Raw genomic sequence first — 21,738 nt, forward strand, 5'->3', positions numbered from 1 at the left:
CGATATTCAAAATTCGGTGTGTCGCAAAACGAAGTTATTGACGTCGATAGATTTTCTTTTCAAAAGTTTGATAAAGATCTTTCCGTGAAACTGTGTATGTATGCACATATTGATTTTATCGTCCTTGACAATTGAGTTGAATATAGTTTCCTATATTCACCGCAGTAAATCGCAGAGGGCGTGAATAACACTCCGATTCTTTACAAAGTCGGTATTACAGATATTCTCTATTTTATCCTTCGTCGATAACAACTGAATTTTATTGCTTGTTCTACATGTTGATCGATATATTATCATTTAAGTAGTTAAATAGAAGATTAAAGATATAGGAATAGGCAAGGTGCTAGTTGTTACCAGTGATAATGGATGTCGCCGTAATACTGTGTTTCATTCAATATATAAATCTATTTATGCAGTTGAAATATGATTCGTAATTCAACGTGTTTCTCACTTCTGAAGTGTGTACTTCGGAATCTGGATAGAAATATTGTCATTTTATAGAAACACAGGTATGTAGTATCTAGATTTTATATAATGTATACACCACATTTTAACATTATTCGCTGATTGTTATTATGTATTTGAAACTTTGTTACAGTTTTCAAGAACCGTTTTTAATAATTGTTTGCCAGATTATACGTTATATGACAAAAGTCACTTTGTTGTTGAATTAATTACTTCTAGCATAAATGAAAGTGGAAGGTAGCTGTGTCATTATGTATTGCTCTTTAACATAGAAAATGAAGACAGAGGGGAAGATAGTCATTTTGGGTTCACAAGGTAAATTCTGCGTAATAATAAACATTTTACATTTTTCATTTTCTTTCGTTCTATATTTCGTGTTTATACCTGAATACGTTTATTCCTCGAAACCGTGTATAACCTTGTATAGCTTTATTAAAGAATATTTAGGTTAGTCTATTGTTTATATCGATATGCTCAAACTACTTTGTAATACCACCTAATTCTAATTTGTAATTTTTCAGGTGTGGGCAAGACAAGTATGATCATGCGTTATATTGGGAAAACGTACAACGGTCAGGTGAATCCTACAATCGGAGCATTGTTTTATAATTGCAAGTTAAATATACAAGATACAGGAATAATGCTACGGGTACAACGATAAATATAAAATTATTTCTCTTTGTTCTCTATGTTTCTATTTGCTGGAACATGTTAAATAGCTTCGATGTTGCTTAAGAATTTGTATAAACACTTTTAAGACAAAATAGAATATAATATACTGAATTTTTAAAGATATCTTTACTACGTTATTAGAGCTGAATACTGCATGGCTTTATTTGTTTTATGGGATATAGATTTGGGACACAGCAGGACAAGAAAGGTTCAGATCAATGGCACCAATGTACTATCGAAATGCTAATGCAGCTATCTTGGTATTTGATTTAACTCAGTACAATACGTTTGCAGCAATGAAACGATGGGTGACAGAACTTAGAAGAAACGTGGAAGAAGCTCTGGTATTAGTAGTAATCGGAAACAAGTCGGATTTAATAGAAAAGCGGGAAGTCAATGCAGAGGAGGGTAGACTTTACGCTACGAAAATTGGTGCAAGCTATCATGAAACATCGGTTCTTCAAGACGAAGGCATTGAGAATGTGTTCTTAACCGTTGCTAGAGGTCTCCTTGGATTATCTTCAACTGACCATGACTCTACACCAATAAGAGTATGCGAATCGACGAACTTAGATCCTAACGATATAGGCATATTATGTACACCGATTATCGAGGAAAGTGCTCAAAACCTTAGTATCGCTCACGGAATGCAAGAGAAACCTTATGCCTGTTGCTAGACTTCTTCTGATTCCTTATTTCAATGATTTTATGAATATGGAATGATATGTTCTTGTTTTGTAATTGTTCCTCGATAACGATTTAAGATAAGATCACAATCTTCCTGTTGTACATAAATACGCACACGAATCAATGCGCAGATTCTTATTTTCGGTTTAAAAAAATACATGCCATTTATAAATTTTTCTATAACTACGTCTGCCTTTCTTATATATCTAATATTTTTGATACATTTTTAATAGAAATAAAAAATATTTGATACTCTTTACGACACATTGAGTATTTCTGATATGATATATGTGATAATACACATAACGATATCAAATAATTATGATATTTGAAATGAAATTAAAAATGTAATTATTTCTTTCTTCGTTCAACGAGTTGCGAGTATAAAATTTATTAATGTAATTCAGTACTAATCATGGTAGTTAGTATGTATCACGTTAGTGTTCATAACGAAACAAATAGAGGAATTTTGTGCTCATAAGCACAGAATGATAGTGGTAAGGTGAGTCATTCCCTCTTTGGGCCAGGCTTCGCGAAGCGTAACGCATCCCAGCTTTGTTTATGTTTAACTCGTCTCACTTCCGTTACATAAGCATTTCTTTAGTACAGTACCTTCGGTTATGCCGTTATGCCTCAGATAGTTCATAGTAATGATGATTCACTGCATAAGGAATTCGTTTGAGAGATTCCGTTAAATGTGATAATCGTTTAAAGCGATTGAAATTGTATGGCTCGTTTGGTGCAACGATGCCGTGACTTAAGAATATTGATTTTTGGAAAAGCAAGCGTGAACTTGAAAACAAATTTTACAAGAAATTATTTTTACCATAAGTAAGTAAATTTCGTCTTTTCCAAAGCTCTACAGTCATTACAGTGTTAATGAAATCTAAAAACGTTTTGTATAAGATATATGATATATTTATAAAAAGTTTCTATAAGCGTTGAAATACTTTTGCGAGCCGCTGTATATCAGAGGATAAATTTAATCAATTACATAAATCCTGCATCCTTAATTTCATTTCAGGTATGTACCTGCAGCGTAAAGTTGTATTGTGCGAGTAACCCAATTAGCGGCGTTCATTCTGCGCGACCAAGTCGCGTGAATAAACGCGAGAAGAAAGGAGCGCGTTATTTGAACATCGTGATGTACATGTAACCAGGAGAACAATGTGCCGCAAGTGCACATTGAAAGAGTTTCTTCGTGTCTATGAGTAGAGATCTGCAACAGAAGAAGGAGAAGCAACGGGCAGAGAAACGTTTCTAACGTAATAGCGGCTTTGGAGAACACTCTTTACATTTTGTATAAGAGAGCATTACTGTTCGTTAGTATTCTCAGTCAAGTTTAGATCGTTGAATGTTACAGAAACCTAACTAGAAAACTATCTCATTTCGATTAAAGTATCTAGTGTAAGATGTATGACCGCGTTATCGATAATGTCATTACGTTTTATAATAATAGTGAATCCGGTTATTTGCCGTTCTAACCGATCGAATCTTTATTTGATTAATCTTTCGACTAAAAATATAAACAAATTATAATCGTTCGTTAGACCGATGTTAAAATGTTTAGACCGGGTTATATATTTTTGCCACTCGTGTTGCAAATTTTCAGTATTCTTCAACAATGTTCACATACTCTGTGTCTTACAATTGATAATCGTTTAACACCTACCGGGAATGGTAATTCCTATAGTAAAACGTATTCGTAGAAAATGTGTGTTTTTTTTTTTTATAAATATTGTAACGATAAAAATAGATCTTTTGATTTAGATTGTTTTACAAGGATATCCATTGGTTCTAAGTTACCCGAAATGGACATCGCGTCACGAACTAATGCCATGAGTTTAACGGAATGTGAAAAAAATTGTTTAGGAAAGAAGCATGATTGCAATGCGTTTTCATTTGGGTACGGGATATTGTCGATATCGCGAAAAAATTGTTTAAATCAACGCAACATTTTATCGAGCCACCGTGGTATTTTACCAATCGATACTATGTTCTCTTTCTTTCATTTTCTTTTTCTTTCTAGCGTTGGTGTAAAGGGTAACAGTACCTGTTTAATTAGCCGACAGATACCGGCATTAGAAAATTTAGAAACCGATCAGGAGTACGATGTTTACGCGAAAAAACGACGAGACTCGATATGGTGCGATTTTGACCGTTTCTATAAAAGTTTCGTACGCGAAGATGAAAATCGTTCAACGAAAGCAAATAAGCATATTAGTAAAGGATCCATTATAAATAATGATAATCCTTTCTCAAAATTAATACCAGAACCAATTTCGGTATTAGTACCACATAATACGTTAACATCTTCAAGGTAATTCCCTTTTTATTTCTATCTTTACTTTTAACGATAGAAAATCATATTTAAAATCGGCGAAAAAAATATGGACAGTTTAGTGATCAGTAATCTACAATGCATCGAACGTAATAATTTAAAGAAAGTATGTAAAATGATATATTTCTGAAATTTCAAGAAACAAAAATGGTATGACGAATCATGGGCATATTGGTAGCTATGGTTTGCTTATTAATCACGATCAACGATTTCTTTCCGAGGATAATAACCGTAGTGTTCCGGATATTATTGGAAACAAAAATAAAAAAACATCGTCCACGCCTTTCGGTAAGTTTCAATATTTTATGTCCTACTATATATATATATATATATACACTGCATAAATACATTACTAATAAATACATTTTTGATAGTGTAATTACGCAACTATCGTCATATATATGATTTCTAAACATTTCTAAACATTTACGTGATAATAATTGCTCGATATAAATAAACGTGTTATAAAGTTACTATTTTCTTAGAAGCGATGGCTCATCGACAAAAAAGTACTGAATGTATATGTAAATGACCAATTTTTTCGAATCATACTACAATTAGAATGATCGAGCTAGCTGAAATAATAGCATCTTGTATCCTTGACGAATCTCGAAGGACGTAAATAATAGAGCTTGCTTAGTTTTAAAGTGACATAATTTTAATATGTATGAAAAATTAATAGTAAATTAATAATGAAACAAGTAATGGCAAGTAAAAAGTATCTTCCACGTAGAATTCTAACGTATTGAATACAGACTCTATCAAAAATTATAATACAATTTTAAAATTCGATAAATAAAATCGAAGAAATTCAATATCATAACATACGACTAACTTCTTCTGTTTGATGAACATTGACATGAATATATGAATTTATATAAATATTCGCAGTGCAATAATAAAACAATTAGAAGATAGAAGCAGTGAAAAGCATTCGATTTGTAATAAATATCAATAGATGCCTCGATACTTACGGTCCTCGCTGTATTTGTGAAGACAATCGTTGTATTTGCATATTAAGAAACCAATTCTTCCAAACAACCTTTAGCAATCATCACGATGTCCCTCCTCCAACGTGCGAATATTTCCTCCCACTATTACATCCGAAGCACTCACTTTTCTATAAAACCATGCTGGACTTCAATTTCATTATTACTTTTTACACGTTTTGGTGTTCCCATCGTATACAATTTTACACATGTTCGGTATCTCTTGAAGGGTGTAGTGTTCTCTGTTGATACTCAATAACGCTGTTAATACATAATAAATGTAGCTCGATATAATTAGAAGAAGTTGAAGAAGATTTATGAAGGAAGTATGATCACGAAAATTAATATTTTTGTGTCTGTTACGAAAATCATCGTGGCGAAAAGTACAACGATTTTAATTATTTCGACTAAGAAAAGGGAGGCTTTCTGAATTGGCTGTGTCGGTTTTAATAATTAAAGAAACAGAAGCAGATATGTTTACAAAATCGTGGTTTTGGAGTCTCTTTATCTCGCTGCTTCTTCTTCGTACGATTCATAGTTCAACGATCTCGAAGAGAAGTAATAACGATGATTTTGCACGTAAGTTTACAATGATACGACTGGATTGTCCAAATCCTAATGCTAGGATTTTACATATTCATTTATTGGTAAATGTTACGCGAATGTTCTCGTATTACGATCTGTTAATGTTGCATGTGATATAGGTGTATGTATAGCTTACAATTAGATAAATATGTTTCAAAAATTTAGTTATAATTTGTCATCGAAAGCTGCTACCTGGCAAGAAAATGATGGGATTATTCATCGAGCGTATCGTCAATTGTGAAAATCTACAGGATTGTTGTCGAGCATGTGATTACGAAAAGACTTTTGTGTGTAAAGGTTTTAATCACAGGTATGTGAAAATGTCTCTATATACTACGCTATCGCTCTAAAGTAGACAGACAATTGCTTATTTTGACAAGATGCATTTTAATTACAAAATTAGAGATAAATCGAGGTATAATGATTTTATTCTTTATAATCATCGTAGCTGTATGCAATAGAATATTGTAATGTTAGTGAATTGGTTTTTAAAAAACTATATGCGATAACAAAATTCAACTGTGGATTATAATATAATTTTCCCGTAATTTGAAGACGTAGGACCGATGATTCAAAGTGCACATGCGAATTGACATCAACACCATATTTTCACATGGATACCGATGAAGATTTTTCAATCGATTCTTATTACGATTATTACGAGAAGGTTGACAATTGCCCTTCCTCAGCATGGCATGATAACGGTATACCACGTTGGAAAAGCTATGTAAAAAGTTCTCGAGAAAACAGTCAAAACGCATGGTTGGACCGTGAAAATGCGAATAAAGATTTCGTGCACACAGATCATTCGATCTATAAAGAGAATTATCCACTATATCGCGAATCAGCTTATGATTTTCCAAATGGTCTCGCACGATCTGGCAAACCATTTCATTACGAACATCCTCATGGTAAATAATTCTATTTAGATTATGATACGATACGATTACGATGTAATTGGAGGAGAGTAGTGATATAAGACAGAGTACACAACCGAGACAATAATCTATCATATTTTTCTCGTTATTAACGAAAATACTATTTTTATTTCAAACGAAATAGGTTTTACGTCTCGTTATCACGATTTGAATTGGAATCGCAACTGGAAAGAATCGGAGTCTCGCAATCCCGATGTCATTAACGACAATACCTTTGTCAACTCTCGCATTGATTACGATAAAGGATATTTTGACGCAAAATCGCCACGTTTCCCCAATTCACGATTAGACCATCCTCTGACACAGGAATATTCCATTCCTAACGAGAACGAACAATTTTATGGGAAATTGTACAATTACGGCAGTGCATTCGGCTATAATGATAATTACGTGTCCGTTCCAAAAGAACCATATTATGAAAAACACGAGACATCACAAATGACACGAAAATGTTCAGTGAAAGCTGCCTCAGGTTCAAAATTAAGTAGAAGCGTCTTACGAAAGACTTGCGCGGCACACGATTTTGAACAATGCGAAGAGTTTTGTACCAATGAAACAAGTTTCTCTTGCGAAAGCTTTGCTTATAGGTAAGCGAAAGAATAGAAGAATTTTTACTAATACCTAAGGGTTGGGCATTTTTTATTTGAAATAAATATAACGCCAAATAACGATTAAATGACTCAAATAATAAATGATTTAATAAATATTGAATAACACGAGAAACTTGTAAATACGGTAATTGATCAAATACTTTCGCAAGTCACTGCATGTTTAGCTGCTTTTGTCGCATCGAACGTTAAAATTCAACAACTCCGTCGTAGTTGAACATCAGTGACCTCGTTCTCACTAGAGAACGTCGAGGTCACCTTTCGAATTATGTTATGTTATTAATTTTATTCTATGTATCTATATAGATGCAATGTGGCAACCACGAATCCTACCGATAACTGTTTACTAAGCGATCGTTCCTATCAGGATCTAAATTTTTACACGGATCTTGAACCAAATCGCGATTACGATACCTACGTATTAACGTCAGATGCTAAGAACTGTTACTTAAAAAAGTCAACAAATCGATATCCTTTGGAAGAATGTTTCTCGAGGATCAGAAGTGGATTTACCATGCCGATGGATGTCACGAAGAAATCAATATTTGTCAATGATTTTGGAGAATGTCAATTTGCGTGCACCACGTCGCAAGAATTTGTTTGTAGAAGCTTCGTTTTCAAATATGCGATGGACAATCACAAAGTATACAGTCATGAACGCGTATCACCCAATTGTTTCTTAAGCGATTGGCCGGCAGAAGAAATAAATCCTATCGATATGCCAGATATGGATGGTGCTGAGTTGTATGAAAGAAATACATTATCTTATGGTTGCGAAACGCATCCTTCGTCCCTATCAAATTCGAATGCAATTGCTCCGTACGACAAGGGATCCTCTCAATCGCACATGGACGAACTTTGTTATTCTGAATATCATAGACCATGCAAACTAATGTCTCACGCAGTGATCTCCTCGATGCGAGCTGTTACAAAACAGGATTGCCGCCGAAGGTGTTCGACGATGAGAAACGCCGGTGTGGTACCTTGTATGTCGTTTAATTACATGTGAGTACTTCACTTTCGGTGAGTGTTAATATGTAGTCTGCGAATGCTTATGCATTTAGGGGAAATTGAAAAATGCGAGAATGCACAGAATGAGAAATCACTCTTTGCCCGGTTGTAGCACGGTTACAGTGACATCCGCTATAAAATATCCAAAGTATAGTAACTATAATAACACTTAGTAGGTGAAATAAATCTCTGTTTGGGTTCCATTTCTTGAGTCGTGCCCATAAAACACATATACTTTGCATAAACATCCGCAGTCTATTAGTATAGGTATGTATAGTGTAGAAAAGGTATCGTACAATAATGATTAATTTTATTCGTAGCATTACTATCGATAATACACGGAGTAACTGTTTTTTAAGCGACATATCAATACGAGATCTAAGGCCAAATCTGGACTATGTTCACGATAATGATCACACATTATATACATGGAAAGATTTTGATCCATATTGTGGTTTAATCGCGAATGCTTTCAATACGACAAATGCACCAACGTTTGAAAATCACGATCAGTCACATCCTCCTGAGTTCGGTTATCCGAATGCTCAAAGAACACCCGAGAGCGAAATACATCAGCCTCATGAGCCAGCTTCCTATCATCCCACTCGATGGAGAAATAAATTTCGACCTGATGAACACGATTACAAACATAAGTTAGCTAGTGGAGACAACACATCCCCTCTTGAACCTGGTACTTCCGAATATGGACTTAACTTTTTCCATTGTAAGTATTTCGATGACCTTATGTTGTCAAAGTCAACATTCTGAATAATTTTTTCTTATACATAATCGCTGGTCCTCGCTTTCAAATATTCGAAAAAAATTTCAGTTACTTTTACGTTAAAATTACACTATATTTAGGCTTAAGCGCACACGTTTCTATATAGCTGAACCTCAACCGATATAAATCATTAATGATAATTATTCTTAGTATAGATGAAAAAGGAAAGCAAATGAGTTATAGGTTGAACTACATTAACATCGCTATCTATTAATTTTATTTGAATAGCAACAAACCAGCTACCTCCATCTCGACGTTATACGGTAAACGGTTCTCCTTGCAAAAACGGCACCGTCTGTCAACGAAATGAGATCACTGGATTCTGGTCTTGCGAAATTGAAAATGAATATGGTAATTGGGATTACTGCTGCGAACCTAGTCATCAATGTGGATTTTCACAAGGATATCATCATCCTTGGTACGATTAATATCGATTGAGTTAATTCCATTTTATTTCCATTTTCTTTGTTTTCCATAATTAATTGTAAACATTAATTGTAGATTCGCAGTCTAGTAATGAATAAATAACTAATTAAACAATCTTGTAGGTGTTACGTGGGTCCCAACGAAGATCAATGGAGACCTTGTAGCGAAACATATTATCCATATCATTTTGCAATGGATCATTCAAGTTATCGCCAATCGCCATTATATACCGCTCGTCATTGGCCAGTAATTTACTTCCACGAAACATCACCACCAAACTGTTCTACCAATAATCCTAACGTTAAGGAGTCATGGAAACTACAGTGATAGATTATTTCAATAAAAAAAGAAACCTATCCTCATTGCCGTTTTCGCATACAACATGTACTGTGTTTTCTTTCTTATATTACATGATTTTAGCCATTATCAGACTTTCCTTTAGGTGATAATAACAGTAACAATTATTTTCTTTTTAAATAACAAATTCTTGATAGAAATATACTTTATGAACATTATATATTTCTATCGCAATTCCGTTGAATTAATAAATGGATAATTACGAAGTAAATAACATATCTTTGTTAAGATGATACTAGTAGACTTATAAAAAAATACAGAGTAGTACACAGAATCTACCCAGATAAATAACCCTAATTAATTTCAAAGAAAATAACTAAAATGTTCCATGACTTGGGCAAACTGTTTCTTATTATGTATGTGTATGTATACTGTATACATATAATCTGATATAATCATGTGTATAAGATTTAATGACAATTCTCTTACTTTCGTATTTCAATTATTGTCGAAAAGATAATTACAATTTATTATGAGTCGTAGTAGTATCTAAGTAATAAATTTATCTGAATAATTTATGTTAAAAATTTGGTTTTAATTTAATACATATTACTTATGTAAATACGTATGTACTCTGCATAAACATTAACCATAGGAAACTGAAAATTTGATACGCCAATTAGTAACAGTAAAATTAAACTGCTGAGAATAGGTCGAGTATCCAGTATCCATGTTATTTCATATGATCATCGATGTTTGAATGGTCACGTGAAAAACGAATGCTTTTAAATTTACTTAATGCTTTTAAATTGACCAGTGTAATAAGAGTTACATAGTTATTTAAGCAGTTATAAAAATTAAAATGGAATTTTCTGCCAGAAAAAGTAAAAGTAAAGTATATTGCTGTGTGGACGGTTGTAAGAGTCGTGCATGTAAACATGACACTGTACGTTTTTATCATTTTCCCCGTGAAAATGAAAACTTAGTTAAATTGAAAAACAAATTAAATAAGGAGGAAATTATTGACCGCTTCAGTGCATGGGTGAAAGTTCTAAAAATGGGCAAGAGTGTATCATCGTCGATGAGAGTATGCTCATTACACTTTATAAAGGAAGATTTTATCCCATCAAGTAAATATTACTGTAATTATATATAGTATGTAATTATATATAGTTGGGCATAAAATTTACAATTTTTTAAAAGTCGTGTCGGGAATTTACCAACATTTTTTCTTCTAGATAGTCGCATACGTCGTTTAAAAAACACAGCAATCCCATCAGTCAACCTCCCGAGTTCTTCACTTAATACACAGCTTAGTAAGTACATCAACAGCTTCTGAACGAGAGAAAAGATTAAATATAACAGCTCATAAAGAACATTTTTTTAATTAAAAAAATTCTTAATTGTTAGAAGCTGGTGATTATTTAGGATATATATAAATCAGCTGATTTAAATAAATGAACAAAAAGACCAAAGGACCTACGTTCAGTAGTTTGCCATCTTACCACCAGAGCATGGTCATATAAATAGGTTTCGACACTCGCTAGGGAAAACCGTCCAAAAATTGAATTATGAACAATCAACATGGAAGACAACAGAGTTATCGTTCTTGCGAGACAGATAGAAGTGAGTAGAGTGTCCTGTTCCTATTTGAGACACTTATAGCATATCATGTATAACGCAGAACGTAAACCTTCGTGTCTTCCATGTTGATTTTTTACGACTCAATTTTTGGATGATTTCTTTTATGTTTTTGGTATACGAGTGTCAACACTTGTCTATATGATTGGTGCACTGAAATCTAAGCCACGCCTCCATTAAATTTACCATCCATCACAGAGGTCGCCGGTGTTGCTCGTAACTTATATTTTCGCCATTGTGATTCTATCCATTATCTGGTTATCTTCGGATAGTCGCTGCCTTAATCATTATTATGTTATCGTTATCACTTTCGTTAATACAGCAGCATTGAACGTGTTGTGCAGTGTTGTTCATCATTGCCATTGGTTTCATTATGGCGACGCCGGTGACGCCGCCATCATAGTTCATTTTTGAGTCGATCGGATGGTATCACACAAACAAAGTTACATGTATAGAAAACCCAGCAACAATACACTCATTATTTTAGTATGAAACCCATTTTAGTCTGAAAAGTGTGAAGGTATCGTTAACGTTCCTTGCGGAAAATCAGGCAAAAACATACAGTAAAATTTTACTGAAGTTAAATGTATGTTACTCCCTGTAGGCAGTTCTGCACATTGTCAAAAAATTGTTCATACCACAAAAATGCCGAAAACACGACTGATTACGCGTTCAATAACGAACAGTCGACCACCTCACATGACTTTAAATTTGGAGTGTTCAGAAGAGCCTCTCAGCGAAGCACAGTTAGTGTTACGATTAGAACTCAAAGAAAATTATGACAGAGTATGTTTTATTTGTTTTCTTTAAACAATTTTCTTTTTTTTTTTTTGTAATTTTATATGGTAGATTCAATCTTCCTCTAATTTATTCACTTATATACCTGTAGGTTGCTGCCACTTTGGAGGAATTGGTTAAAGATCATGGAGGTAAATTGGTATGCCAAGCAGGCAATGTCAACGGTTATCAATATACATTGTAGGTATCATTTTCTACGTAGATGTTATCTTTTTGCAATTGCTGCTCTTTTAGCAAACTCAGTGATTGTATCTTCTCGTATACCAGGCCTTCAAATCCTGCTCAAGCAACGGTTAAAAATAATTCACAACCTATTGTCAATGTAGTAAGTGTTATGGATATTATAAACAATGTATATATGTATTATACAATTATCATTATGTCTTTAAAAAGTGATATTGATTACAGAATCAAAATAAAAACCAATCTATTAAATTGAATGTATTAAATAATGCAAATGGATCTCAGGGTAACATACAATTGGTTGTGGATTCACGAATGGGAGTTATTCTTGGATCCGTTGCTCAACCTCAAGGTAAATAATTGTTTATGATTGTTTATTGTGCATATACAATAAACCAATAGTAAAGTAATAAGTAAGTAACAAGTAATAAATTTTAGGAACTTCAATGACCAATGTTTCATCAGGTTCAGTCTCTACTTCAACATTAACACCAAATTCAACATCCACGTCTACAGCTACAACTATATCTACCATTGCACATTCTCAAACAGAAAATGTATAAAAGTTTCTCATTACTTTATTAAGCTCTAACAAGTTCTATTTTGAAGAAAACTTACTTTTTCTTTTTTACTTTTTCTTGCAGTATAAGTATACTCGTTCCGGACGCAGAACAAAAGTGCTCGAAGTACAACAATCTGACATAATAGAGGAAGTATGTTATGCGTAAATATCGTTTCACTATCAGATCTTTTTTCTTTTTTTTTTTTTGTTGAACTGATCCCATCTTACTGTAATCATGTAGCCCACGCTAGTACCTCGTGGAAAACAGAAATTAGGATGCTCGACACATGTTGTTACACCAAGTAAGTTCCATTTGATCACTTTGAAATATACCTTGAGTAAGGTATAAAGCATCTATAAATTAGCTATATACCAATTACGTATGCTAGACACATAGCCTCTGCAAATTAAATTTAATGTTTTAGCTACAACCAGCCCACAAGGTGTTACTAATCTCAGAATAAAAACTGTAAGTAAACAACAGGTTACACCGACAGTGTCATCGACATCGGCTACGATAAATACGACTACAGGAACTGTATCACCAACAATAACGGTATCGGCAACAACAACAAAACTGGCTATTGCAAAACCAACAGAGCATACGAGTATTGGTGGAATATCAGTTGGAAAAAGTGCAGGTTAGAGGAAGAATTTATGTGGAATTAAACGCTTTATGATTATCACGTTGATTGCTGTGTATTGACTGGGAAATCGAATTGACATTAGAGATAATTTATTTGCAGTCAATGTAGTAGACAAATAGAATTTTTCTGCTTTAATTCCAATAATTTTTCACTTTAGCTTGCGACCAAATTGATGAATCGAAGAAGAACCTTCCAGATGGAAAGGAAGTAACTTTTAACAAAATAAACGGAGGCAGAACGTTTCCTTCTTTGGTCATCGTAGCTAGACCGAATCTTCGTACAAAGGATATCGCGCCAATAGTAGCTCAGAAAGAAAGATCGGAGTTAGGTACCTATTAACATGGGTGTGATTATCGGTTGCCACCCTTTTCTTTATATAAATTATTAATGTACGTTTCAGATTTGAAAGTCAAGAGCGTACTCATGTACTCGGCTACAAAGTTTGCTGAATGGTTGATACAGCAAGGGTTGGTAAAGTCTGAACAATTTTGTACGCAACATAATAATAATTATCAGAGGAAATTGAAATTAGGAATGTATAGTGATCCCGGTACATTTCCATATTCGGGAGGATACGTTTGGATTTCAGAATGTTGTGCAGATCGTTTTGTTTCCCTCTTTTCCGGTTCAATTTTTCAGGGTGCTACATATACACCTACCATTCTTTTAAAATTAATTTATCATTGGGCATGCCAAACAAATGTTCAAAATGTTACTTCCTGGGTGAAAGTATCAAATGTATATGTAAAAAATTTTTATACACATTTACGTAGTGTTTGTACTGCCGCAATTTGCGATAAATTTCGTAAAATGGGAGGTAAAAATTCCGTGATACAAGTTGGTGTAATTAGCTTAGGTACAACATCGCAGGACGGAAATTTACGACAAGTTAAAGTCGAAGTGCTTGGTGTATTGCATTATGCCACACTTGATTTAAGATTAAGAGCATGTGATCCAGTGCAAGATGGTGATAGATCGTATAAACGACGGTTCAATAATATTTTACACCCACTGAAGGAGTGGGTACACCCGGATACGAAAATTATGACTGACTTCACCGTTGATAAAAGCACTCTTGAAGAAATGGGTTTTAATCATGTTACACAGTCAGCATTTACTGATCAGGGTCCTCGAAATTTTATGAGCAATTATCACATTATGGAATATTTAAGAAAAATTGTCCCAAGAATGTTTCAAAATACTCTTAGTTTGCTTAGTAGACAAATGATACAACAATTTTTGGACGAATTAGTATGGAGAGAAATGTACGGAACGACTGCTGCCCGAGCATTTGACAACATTATCGAACATATTGCAGAGCAAACTGGAATCGAGTCAAACGAAAGTCTTATAGATCGTTTAAATAAGATAGGTGCTAATCCTTTTCATAACTGGTCTTACTCAAATACGAATTCACTACCATTGACGCCGCTTATGACGATAAATAAAGAAGAATTTTTTTCGGGCTGCGAAGTTTTGATCCCAAGTAGTAGCAACATGAAACAACAAGAAACATTGCCTTCCGTTCAAACAACGAAACCTGGTCCGAAGAGGGGACGAAAGAGAAATCCAACAACAGCCATTAGCCCAGAACCCGAGGTGAAAAAAACCATCTACGATTCAAAAGGCATCAGAGAAACAGATAAGGAATGTAAAAACGATCAGGTACAGTTGCAAGAATTTTACTATGCTACTATGGAAGGTGATAAAACTCTTCTTTTAAAGGAACATAAAAGTTCCCTATATTTTAAATGCTTTCTTTGCGCTGCAATATTGCGTTCAAATACAGATGTAATGGAACACACTATTGGTCACGTGCCACCACAAGTACCCGGACAATCAAATTCTCCTGTATGCCGGTATTGTTGCACTGCATTTTCATCTCAACATCAGATGATTACACACGTTACGGAATCACACAGCACTTTTGGTCATTCTGATAGTGACATGGTTGTTTGTGCCATTTGTGAACAAAAATTCGGGAACACTGGTCTTCTAATTAATCACTTATCGTCGATGCATTGTCCTTCGGAGATGCCTTACCGATGCGAAATTTGCGGTTATCGTACTTCCAGTCATAAAGACGCGATTGATCATTTCTATCGCGGTCATGAAAGGGGTGAAGGGTTACAGTGTCCTTATTGTTTAAAAATAATAGATTTCGCAAGAGAAGGCAACCCCAATGTTACCAGCGTTCACGCATTCTTATTACATATGCAGAGACATGTTATCAGAAGGGAACAAGGACGTGGAAATAAATGTTCCAGATGTTGTCTTTGGTTTAATCAGAAAAGTTCATTAAAAAGTCATCAAAGGGAATTGCATGACTCTGTGTCTAGTACAAAGGTTGTTCCGTATTCAGATGGTAATAACGGAATAATGATTTCAAAACAACGATTTCAAAATAGACGATTTGAAATCGATAGTCCAGTTACGGAATTACCACACGATGAAAGAGTTAAAAAATGGATCACTGGCCCAATTACGGTGAACGTTCCAATTCAACATCTATCCTGTAAAGAATGCGAAGAGGATATAGATGAACAAGATCATTATCCAGGCGAACAAATATGCCAATTGTGTCGCTACGTAACTTGTTGTTGGCGTGCGTTTAAGGAACATCAACAACAAATTCATAACGAACGACCGATGACCAGTTTGGTAGTTCCTTCTCCTCTTATTAATATTCCATTAAATAAAAAGATGCGATGTACATGCGGTTATGCAACAACCGATGGAAACCAATTAGCCACACATTTGGTTAAATGTAACAAAGTGTCTAGCTACCCGGTTGAGGATACAGCACCGTCCGGAATGTTAAACAGTTTAGGTCTGGTACCAAAAAATAACTCAGACGAAATAGATATTGGCATCAAAAGGACTAATTTACTATAAAATAAAATAAAGTGAAGTACAAGTTTTTGAATTAATTAGGAGTCGTAGATGATAAGTTGTATAACTGTTTAGAGAATTAATTTTATCCAATATTTCAAATCGTTCTAAGTTACATCTGTGTAATTAGTATAAGATAACAAGTTACTCGAATAAGAATGTTATAAAATATAATAAAATGGAAGTGAATCTTATAAATCGGATCGATTTTGTATCATTTATCGATACATTCGTTTTCACTTTTATTGCTTACTTTCGTATTCTGTTATTTCAATTAAAGAAACCATAAAACAACCATGAATAGAAATTTCACTCATCATATTGTTATTAAACATCTTCATACACTTCATACACGCCATGCAATCTGTATTGTTTGGAAACATTGCTAATAATACTACAATAATAATACAATAACACAATTATTGAATTAAGTTGTATCAATATTATTAATGCGATTATGTTGCTGAGTTGTACCTTTATATGAAGTAATAAATTATTATTACATGAGAAGAAACTACAAGTTTAAAATATGTATCTAAGTATATAATACTTTATATAGTAGTGTTTGCGTAACTACAAAAACTCGATATTTTATCGTTGTAGCTATTCAGAAAAATATATTCCAGGAATTTATTTCTTTGACTTTCTAGACTTTCAATAGGTTTCGAGTTTCGAGTTAAAGTGAAAAGCGTTAAGTACAAATAAGATACAAAGAAAAGTTTGTTTGATATACGTAATGCAGAGTTTCGAGGTCACCTATCACAATGAAGCTAGTTACAGGAACGGACTGGTGAGGATATGGAGCTTCTGCTAAGTGGGGACTCGAGCACTACTTTTATGTGCGTGTGTGGACATTGTATATACAAAGGTATACATATAAAAGTTAATTTTTTCTTTAATTCTTCTGATATAGAACGAAGTACAAAATTTATGCATTTTTCTAAAGTTTTATTTAGCAAGAGTGTTTTCGGTAATTCCACAATAATAAATGTAACATACATGTATCTCCACGTAATCAACTATATCAATACATTATACAATACTAGTTAATAGAACGCAGAGAGTTTTATTTTCAATTGAAAACTCAAGATAAATCGTAAACTATTTGCTTTAACGTATACTAATTCATTATTCTGTACTTATCTATATTTCTAGCAAGCTATTAACACTTTTTTTACGTCACTTAACGTCATCTATTATCAAGTCAACACTAAAGAACGCATTTACTAAAACAAACTCCACAATGTTAATTGATTCGGGTTACCAAAAATTATAATTATAATTGCAATTATTGCCATTAGAAATATTATTTAAATACCTAAACATAATAAAGAAAAAAGAAAATATCGACCTAGTTACGATTACAACGATCGCTACCAGTGTGTAATTGATTGTTTTAGTAAATATTTTAACGAAATATTTTAAATATTATAAATATATTTTTTAATTGGGATTATGTTTAGAATTATGTTTGCACATCTCATTACAGATACTGAATAATATCAAAGTTTCATAAATCGTATCACAAGTTGATGCTTTATTTGAACTAATCTTTATTGGGAAAATAATGAATCTGTATACATCATGTAAAAAGTACAAGTTAAACAAGAATTAATTATTTAAGACAAACCAAACACTAGTTGCGCATCGTTACATGTATAAAATATCTGTATATGTGTATATAGAATAATAATACTTACAAATGATTTTTAAGATGTATAATAATACAGAATAAAACGCGGTAAAATCCAATTTGATACAATTAACATTGAGATTTATTAGTAGTAAATTTCTTTTATAATTTGACGTTTCATAGGTTTATGTAACTTTTAAGCCTTGATACCGTCAAATTTTTTACGTGGGGAGCTTCGTCAGCTGTTCATATGATCTTAACATTGTATTCAAGAGAATGAATCGACATATCCGCCCACAACCTGTTATGTTGGCGATCTACATATACCCGACTATCAGTTTCGGTTTGTTCTGTATTTCTTCGTTTTTCTCCCTACATCTTCATGTCTCTCTCGCTCTCACACTCATTCTCCCTATCTCTCTCTCTCTCTCTCTCTATATATATATATATATATATATGTACGTACGTATACATATAAAGATATTTCTCTTAAATTTAACGCCAAGGTGTATAGTGCTGGAAATGTTATTTTTGACATATTTTACATACTTTACATCTTTCGAAGTCGTTAGTTTCTAATACAATAATTTACTTTATGATCATAGCGAGTTGCGAAATGAAAATTTTGAATTTTTATATATTTTTTCGTGAAATCCTAAACTTGTGATTTTTTTTAGTAGTAAGTAACATGAACTAGCAAAGAAAGTAGAAAAGAAAGAAATTCTGTTTACTACTTAAGACCTTTGGATTGTAATTTATTTTTTGTTCCGATGGTTGTAGAACGTATATATTTCCGTTTATGTGCTTGTTAGCCCCTATAATTGAGAAAAAGGCAAAAAAGAAAAAAAAGTTTAGAAAAACGATGAGTTACTTGGAAATAGTAAAGCTTAGAAGCTTAGATCGACAAAAAATGGACTGGTTAAAGTTAAAACAAAAACAAAAACAAAAAAAAATACCTCTGCGTTAAATTTGAAAGAGAAGTCGAGCTTCTGGTTGACTACTCGATGGCATAGAGCATGTAGAGATTGCCAGCATCACTGCCTGGTGGTACCAAGGAGTGAGTCGGCGGTAGTACAGTGAAGCCCAAAAACATGAAGGTACGAACCAGCATAGCTAAACCATAACAACAAAGTGTTTTAGACGAGAAACTTCTCTCCTCATAATCAGTTTCATTGGAGTCAAAGAACAGTTGACAAGTACCTCGATCCGCTCTGTCTTTACGCAGACAAATGATGATATTTGTACATTGTAATGTTTCTTCAGCGTATTCCAGGAGAGACACGAAACCTTCTTTCGAACCTTCGGGTAAAAGGCAGCTTGGCACACGAATGTAAAGACAATGACGCCATACTACAGTTTCCCACTCAACGGATGTGCTTTCCGTCAAATGTAGAGTAAATGTCAAGCGTAATGATTCGCTATTTCGCACAGCTTTCAATAATTCATCCTCCTAGTAACATAATTGGAATTATACATATAAACCTTATAAACAAATACAGAGAAAATTTAAATATAGAAAATATAATAATATTTTAAATAGTATAATGATATAGAAAAATATTTTCATCTGATATAATAATTGTAAATACGTACTTGAACAATGTGGGAGCTCACAGAGAGCTGACTCTGCTTGATCCCCACGCCGCGGCTCTCTGTGTTGACTGTAGATACAGACAATGCGGCATGGGGCACATCAGGACCACCACAGAGGCCCCACACCCAACGTTATACAATAATGTTGTTGGAATCTAGAGCCTTCTTCTAAACTTTCATCCATGCATTTACTTGACATGTCACTGTAATTCCATATATTCCATCAATTCATATTTTATATGCCTAAAGTATATATTAGTTATAAAACTTTATTTGTCAATTAAATTTTATTGTGCCCACAATTACTTATGTTATCACTATTATCTGATATACTTTTATTACAATAATATCTGAGTAATTAAATTTCCATTTTTTAATTATCTATCAGGTTATTTATATTTTTAAGTATTTTATCTTTCTTTGTATATATTTACATTTCATGTTTTAGAATGATAGAAATTATATTCTTTTTTCGTTTCTTGGAATCTTGTACTTGCCGCACGTATGTGGCGCGTAATGTATTAGATAAGGTATTCATGGAAAATCATAGAATTTTGAACTCAAACATATTAATAAAACCGGTTGATATGAAATTGACAAATATATCGTAAATTGAAATTAATTATAGAATAGTTCAAAGAAGTTAACAAACACATGATTAATATTAGCGATAAAGAATATTTTTCAACACACACGCACGCACACACACACGCACACACACACACACAGCATTTCTCGATAATGAAGCGAACTTATTGAGGAAGATAATTATGATTAAGACTTTGTATGCTTAGATACGCTCGTAAATTTAGATATCACTGTTTATTGTAAGTACATTCGTTATCAACGAGTTTCTACTAAGTACATTCAAATTTATCTTTGCACGATTGTGAAACGAGGAAAAAGACGAGATTAAAATTGCATTGTGGATATTTTTGTTCAGACTGCTAATTATATAAAAACTGAATATGCATTTTCATAAAGATTCGTAGTGACTCATTTCGTCTTTCCATTCGGTTTTATATGATTGGTTATCGTTCGCACCGTAATACAAATAACGCAATTGTCACCGAAAATTGATGATTTCACATTTGTTACTTAATGCTTGAAAGAATTAATTAATTACTATATATTTTATTTATATCGTTACAGTAAAATTAGTTTGTTTTGACAACTATTTTCTTCTAACTATGATTTAATATTGAAAGTATGATTATATCATGATCTTATTCTACACATGCCAACTTCTACACTACAATAAGAATTATGTAAGAAATCTCTATGCTTTGTCTATATATTACACATATACATTTAATGTACCATTATTTCCGTTTCAATATAACAGTTTGTGTTAAATATATACGATATTGCTAATTAGTAAAAACTGCTGTAATATCAATGCAACCTCGATTTTTATTCTTATGAAAAGGAATTTATTCGGTTGAAATAACGTAACAAAATTTGTTTATTAGATTTTTGTGCTTTGTGCATGTAGAGAAGAAACAGCTGACACGTACAATGTGTCGACGCATACGCGCCGATTCTACGTCACGCAATGGATGTTCACGATTCACGTGGCAGCGTATCATATTATGGAAATAATACTTTCAAAATATTATAGGTCGCGTTAAAATTTCATTATCATTTTATTTTCGCACCATTAATTTTAATTAGTTTCCATTTATTCTATCGAATCACATTTCTCCAAAATATTATATCTCTTTAACGTATAATTTTGCTTATAAGTATTCCTAGCATACATGAGAATATAACAGTGATTACAAAATACATTATAACTCCGAAGATTTTTACTATTATCAAGGTAAATGATAGAATCGAAAGGTAATGTGAATTATTAATGCGTTGTTTGCATATTTCTGAAGTACCTCTGATGAAATCTTTATTCATGAAAGAAAATAATGATTGTCGACATTTGCTATTAATATAGCTTTTATAAGAAGTATTTTGGTTGAAGAAAAATTATAAGGA

At 33.1% G+C, this 21,738-nt stretch overlaps 3 protein-coding genes across 4 annotated transcripts; 2 read left to right on the forward strand and 1 right to left on the reverse strand.

Moving 5' to 3' along the window:
* The first annotated feature begins 408 nt into the window (after positions 1-408).
* Positions 409-2,755, forward strand: LOC139991435 (ras-related protein RabJ). Of its 2 annotated transcripts, XM_072011492.1 has the most exons (4): positions 409-509; positions 599-780; positions 987-1,114; positions 1,320-2,755. In XM_072011492.1, exons 2-4 carry the CDS (start codon positions 741-743, stop codon positions 1,812-1,814), a joined length of 663 nt encoding a protein of 220 aa, XP_071867593.1. In that variant the 5' UTR covers positions 409-509; positions 599-740; the 3' UTR covers positions 1,815-2,755. The 2 variants fall into 2 exon arrangements, with proteins under 2 accessions (XP_071867593.1, XP_071867595.1); XM_072011494.1 differs by lacking the exon at positions 409-509 and having other exon boundaries at positions 594-780.
* A 188-nt stretch (positions 2,756-2,943) lies between these two features.
* On the forward strand, positions 2,944-16,768 carry Row (relative of woc). The gene is made up of 23 exons (XM_072011937.1): positions 2,944-3,504; positions 3,595-3,730; positions 3,854-4,144; positions 4,305-4,453; positions 5,905-6,049; positions 6,295-6,650; positions 6,802-7,264; positions 7,592-8,290; positions 8,617-9,020; positions 9,306-9,495; positions 9,626-9,828; positions 10,649-10,930; positions 11,039-11,116; positions 12,046-12,227; positions 12,331-12,419; positions 12,507-12,564; positions 12,648-12,774; positions 12,861-12,979; positions 13,067-13,135; positions 13,226-13,286; positions 13,410-13,625; positions 13,789-13,959; positions 14,032-16,768. Exons 1-23 carry the CDS (start codon positions 3,387-3,389, stop codon positions 16,524-16,526), a joined length of 7,101 nt encoding a protein of 2,366 aa, XP_071868038.1. The 5' UTR covers positions 2,944-3,386; the 3' UTR covers positions 16,527-16,768.
* A 682-nt stretch (positions 16,769-17,450) lies between these two features.
* On the reverse strand, positions 17,451-19,950 carry Oda (Ornithine decarboxylase antizyme). The gene is given in 5 exon segments (XM_072011496.1): positions 17,451-18,971; positions 19,113-19,269; positions 19,357-19,606; positions 19,750-19,851; positions 19,853-19,950. Coding segments are annotated over 4 exon segments (564 nt in total). The 5' UTR covers positions 19,949-19,950; the 3' UTR covers positions 17,451-18,971; positions 19,113-19,153.
* Positions 19,951-21,738: the final 1,788 nt, after the last annotated feature.

The sequence above is a fragment of the Bombus fervidus genome, chromosome 10, assembly GCF_041682495.2.
Source record: "Bombus fervidus isolate BK054 chromosome 10, iyBomFerv1, whole genome shotgun sequence".
In the NCBI taxonomy this organism is placed as follows: domain Eukaryota; kingdom Metazoa; phylum Arthropoda; class Insecta; order Hymenoptera; family Apidae; genus Bombus; species Bombus fervidus.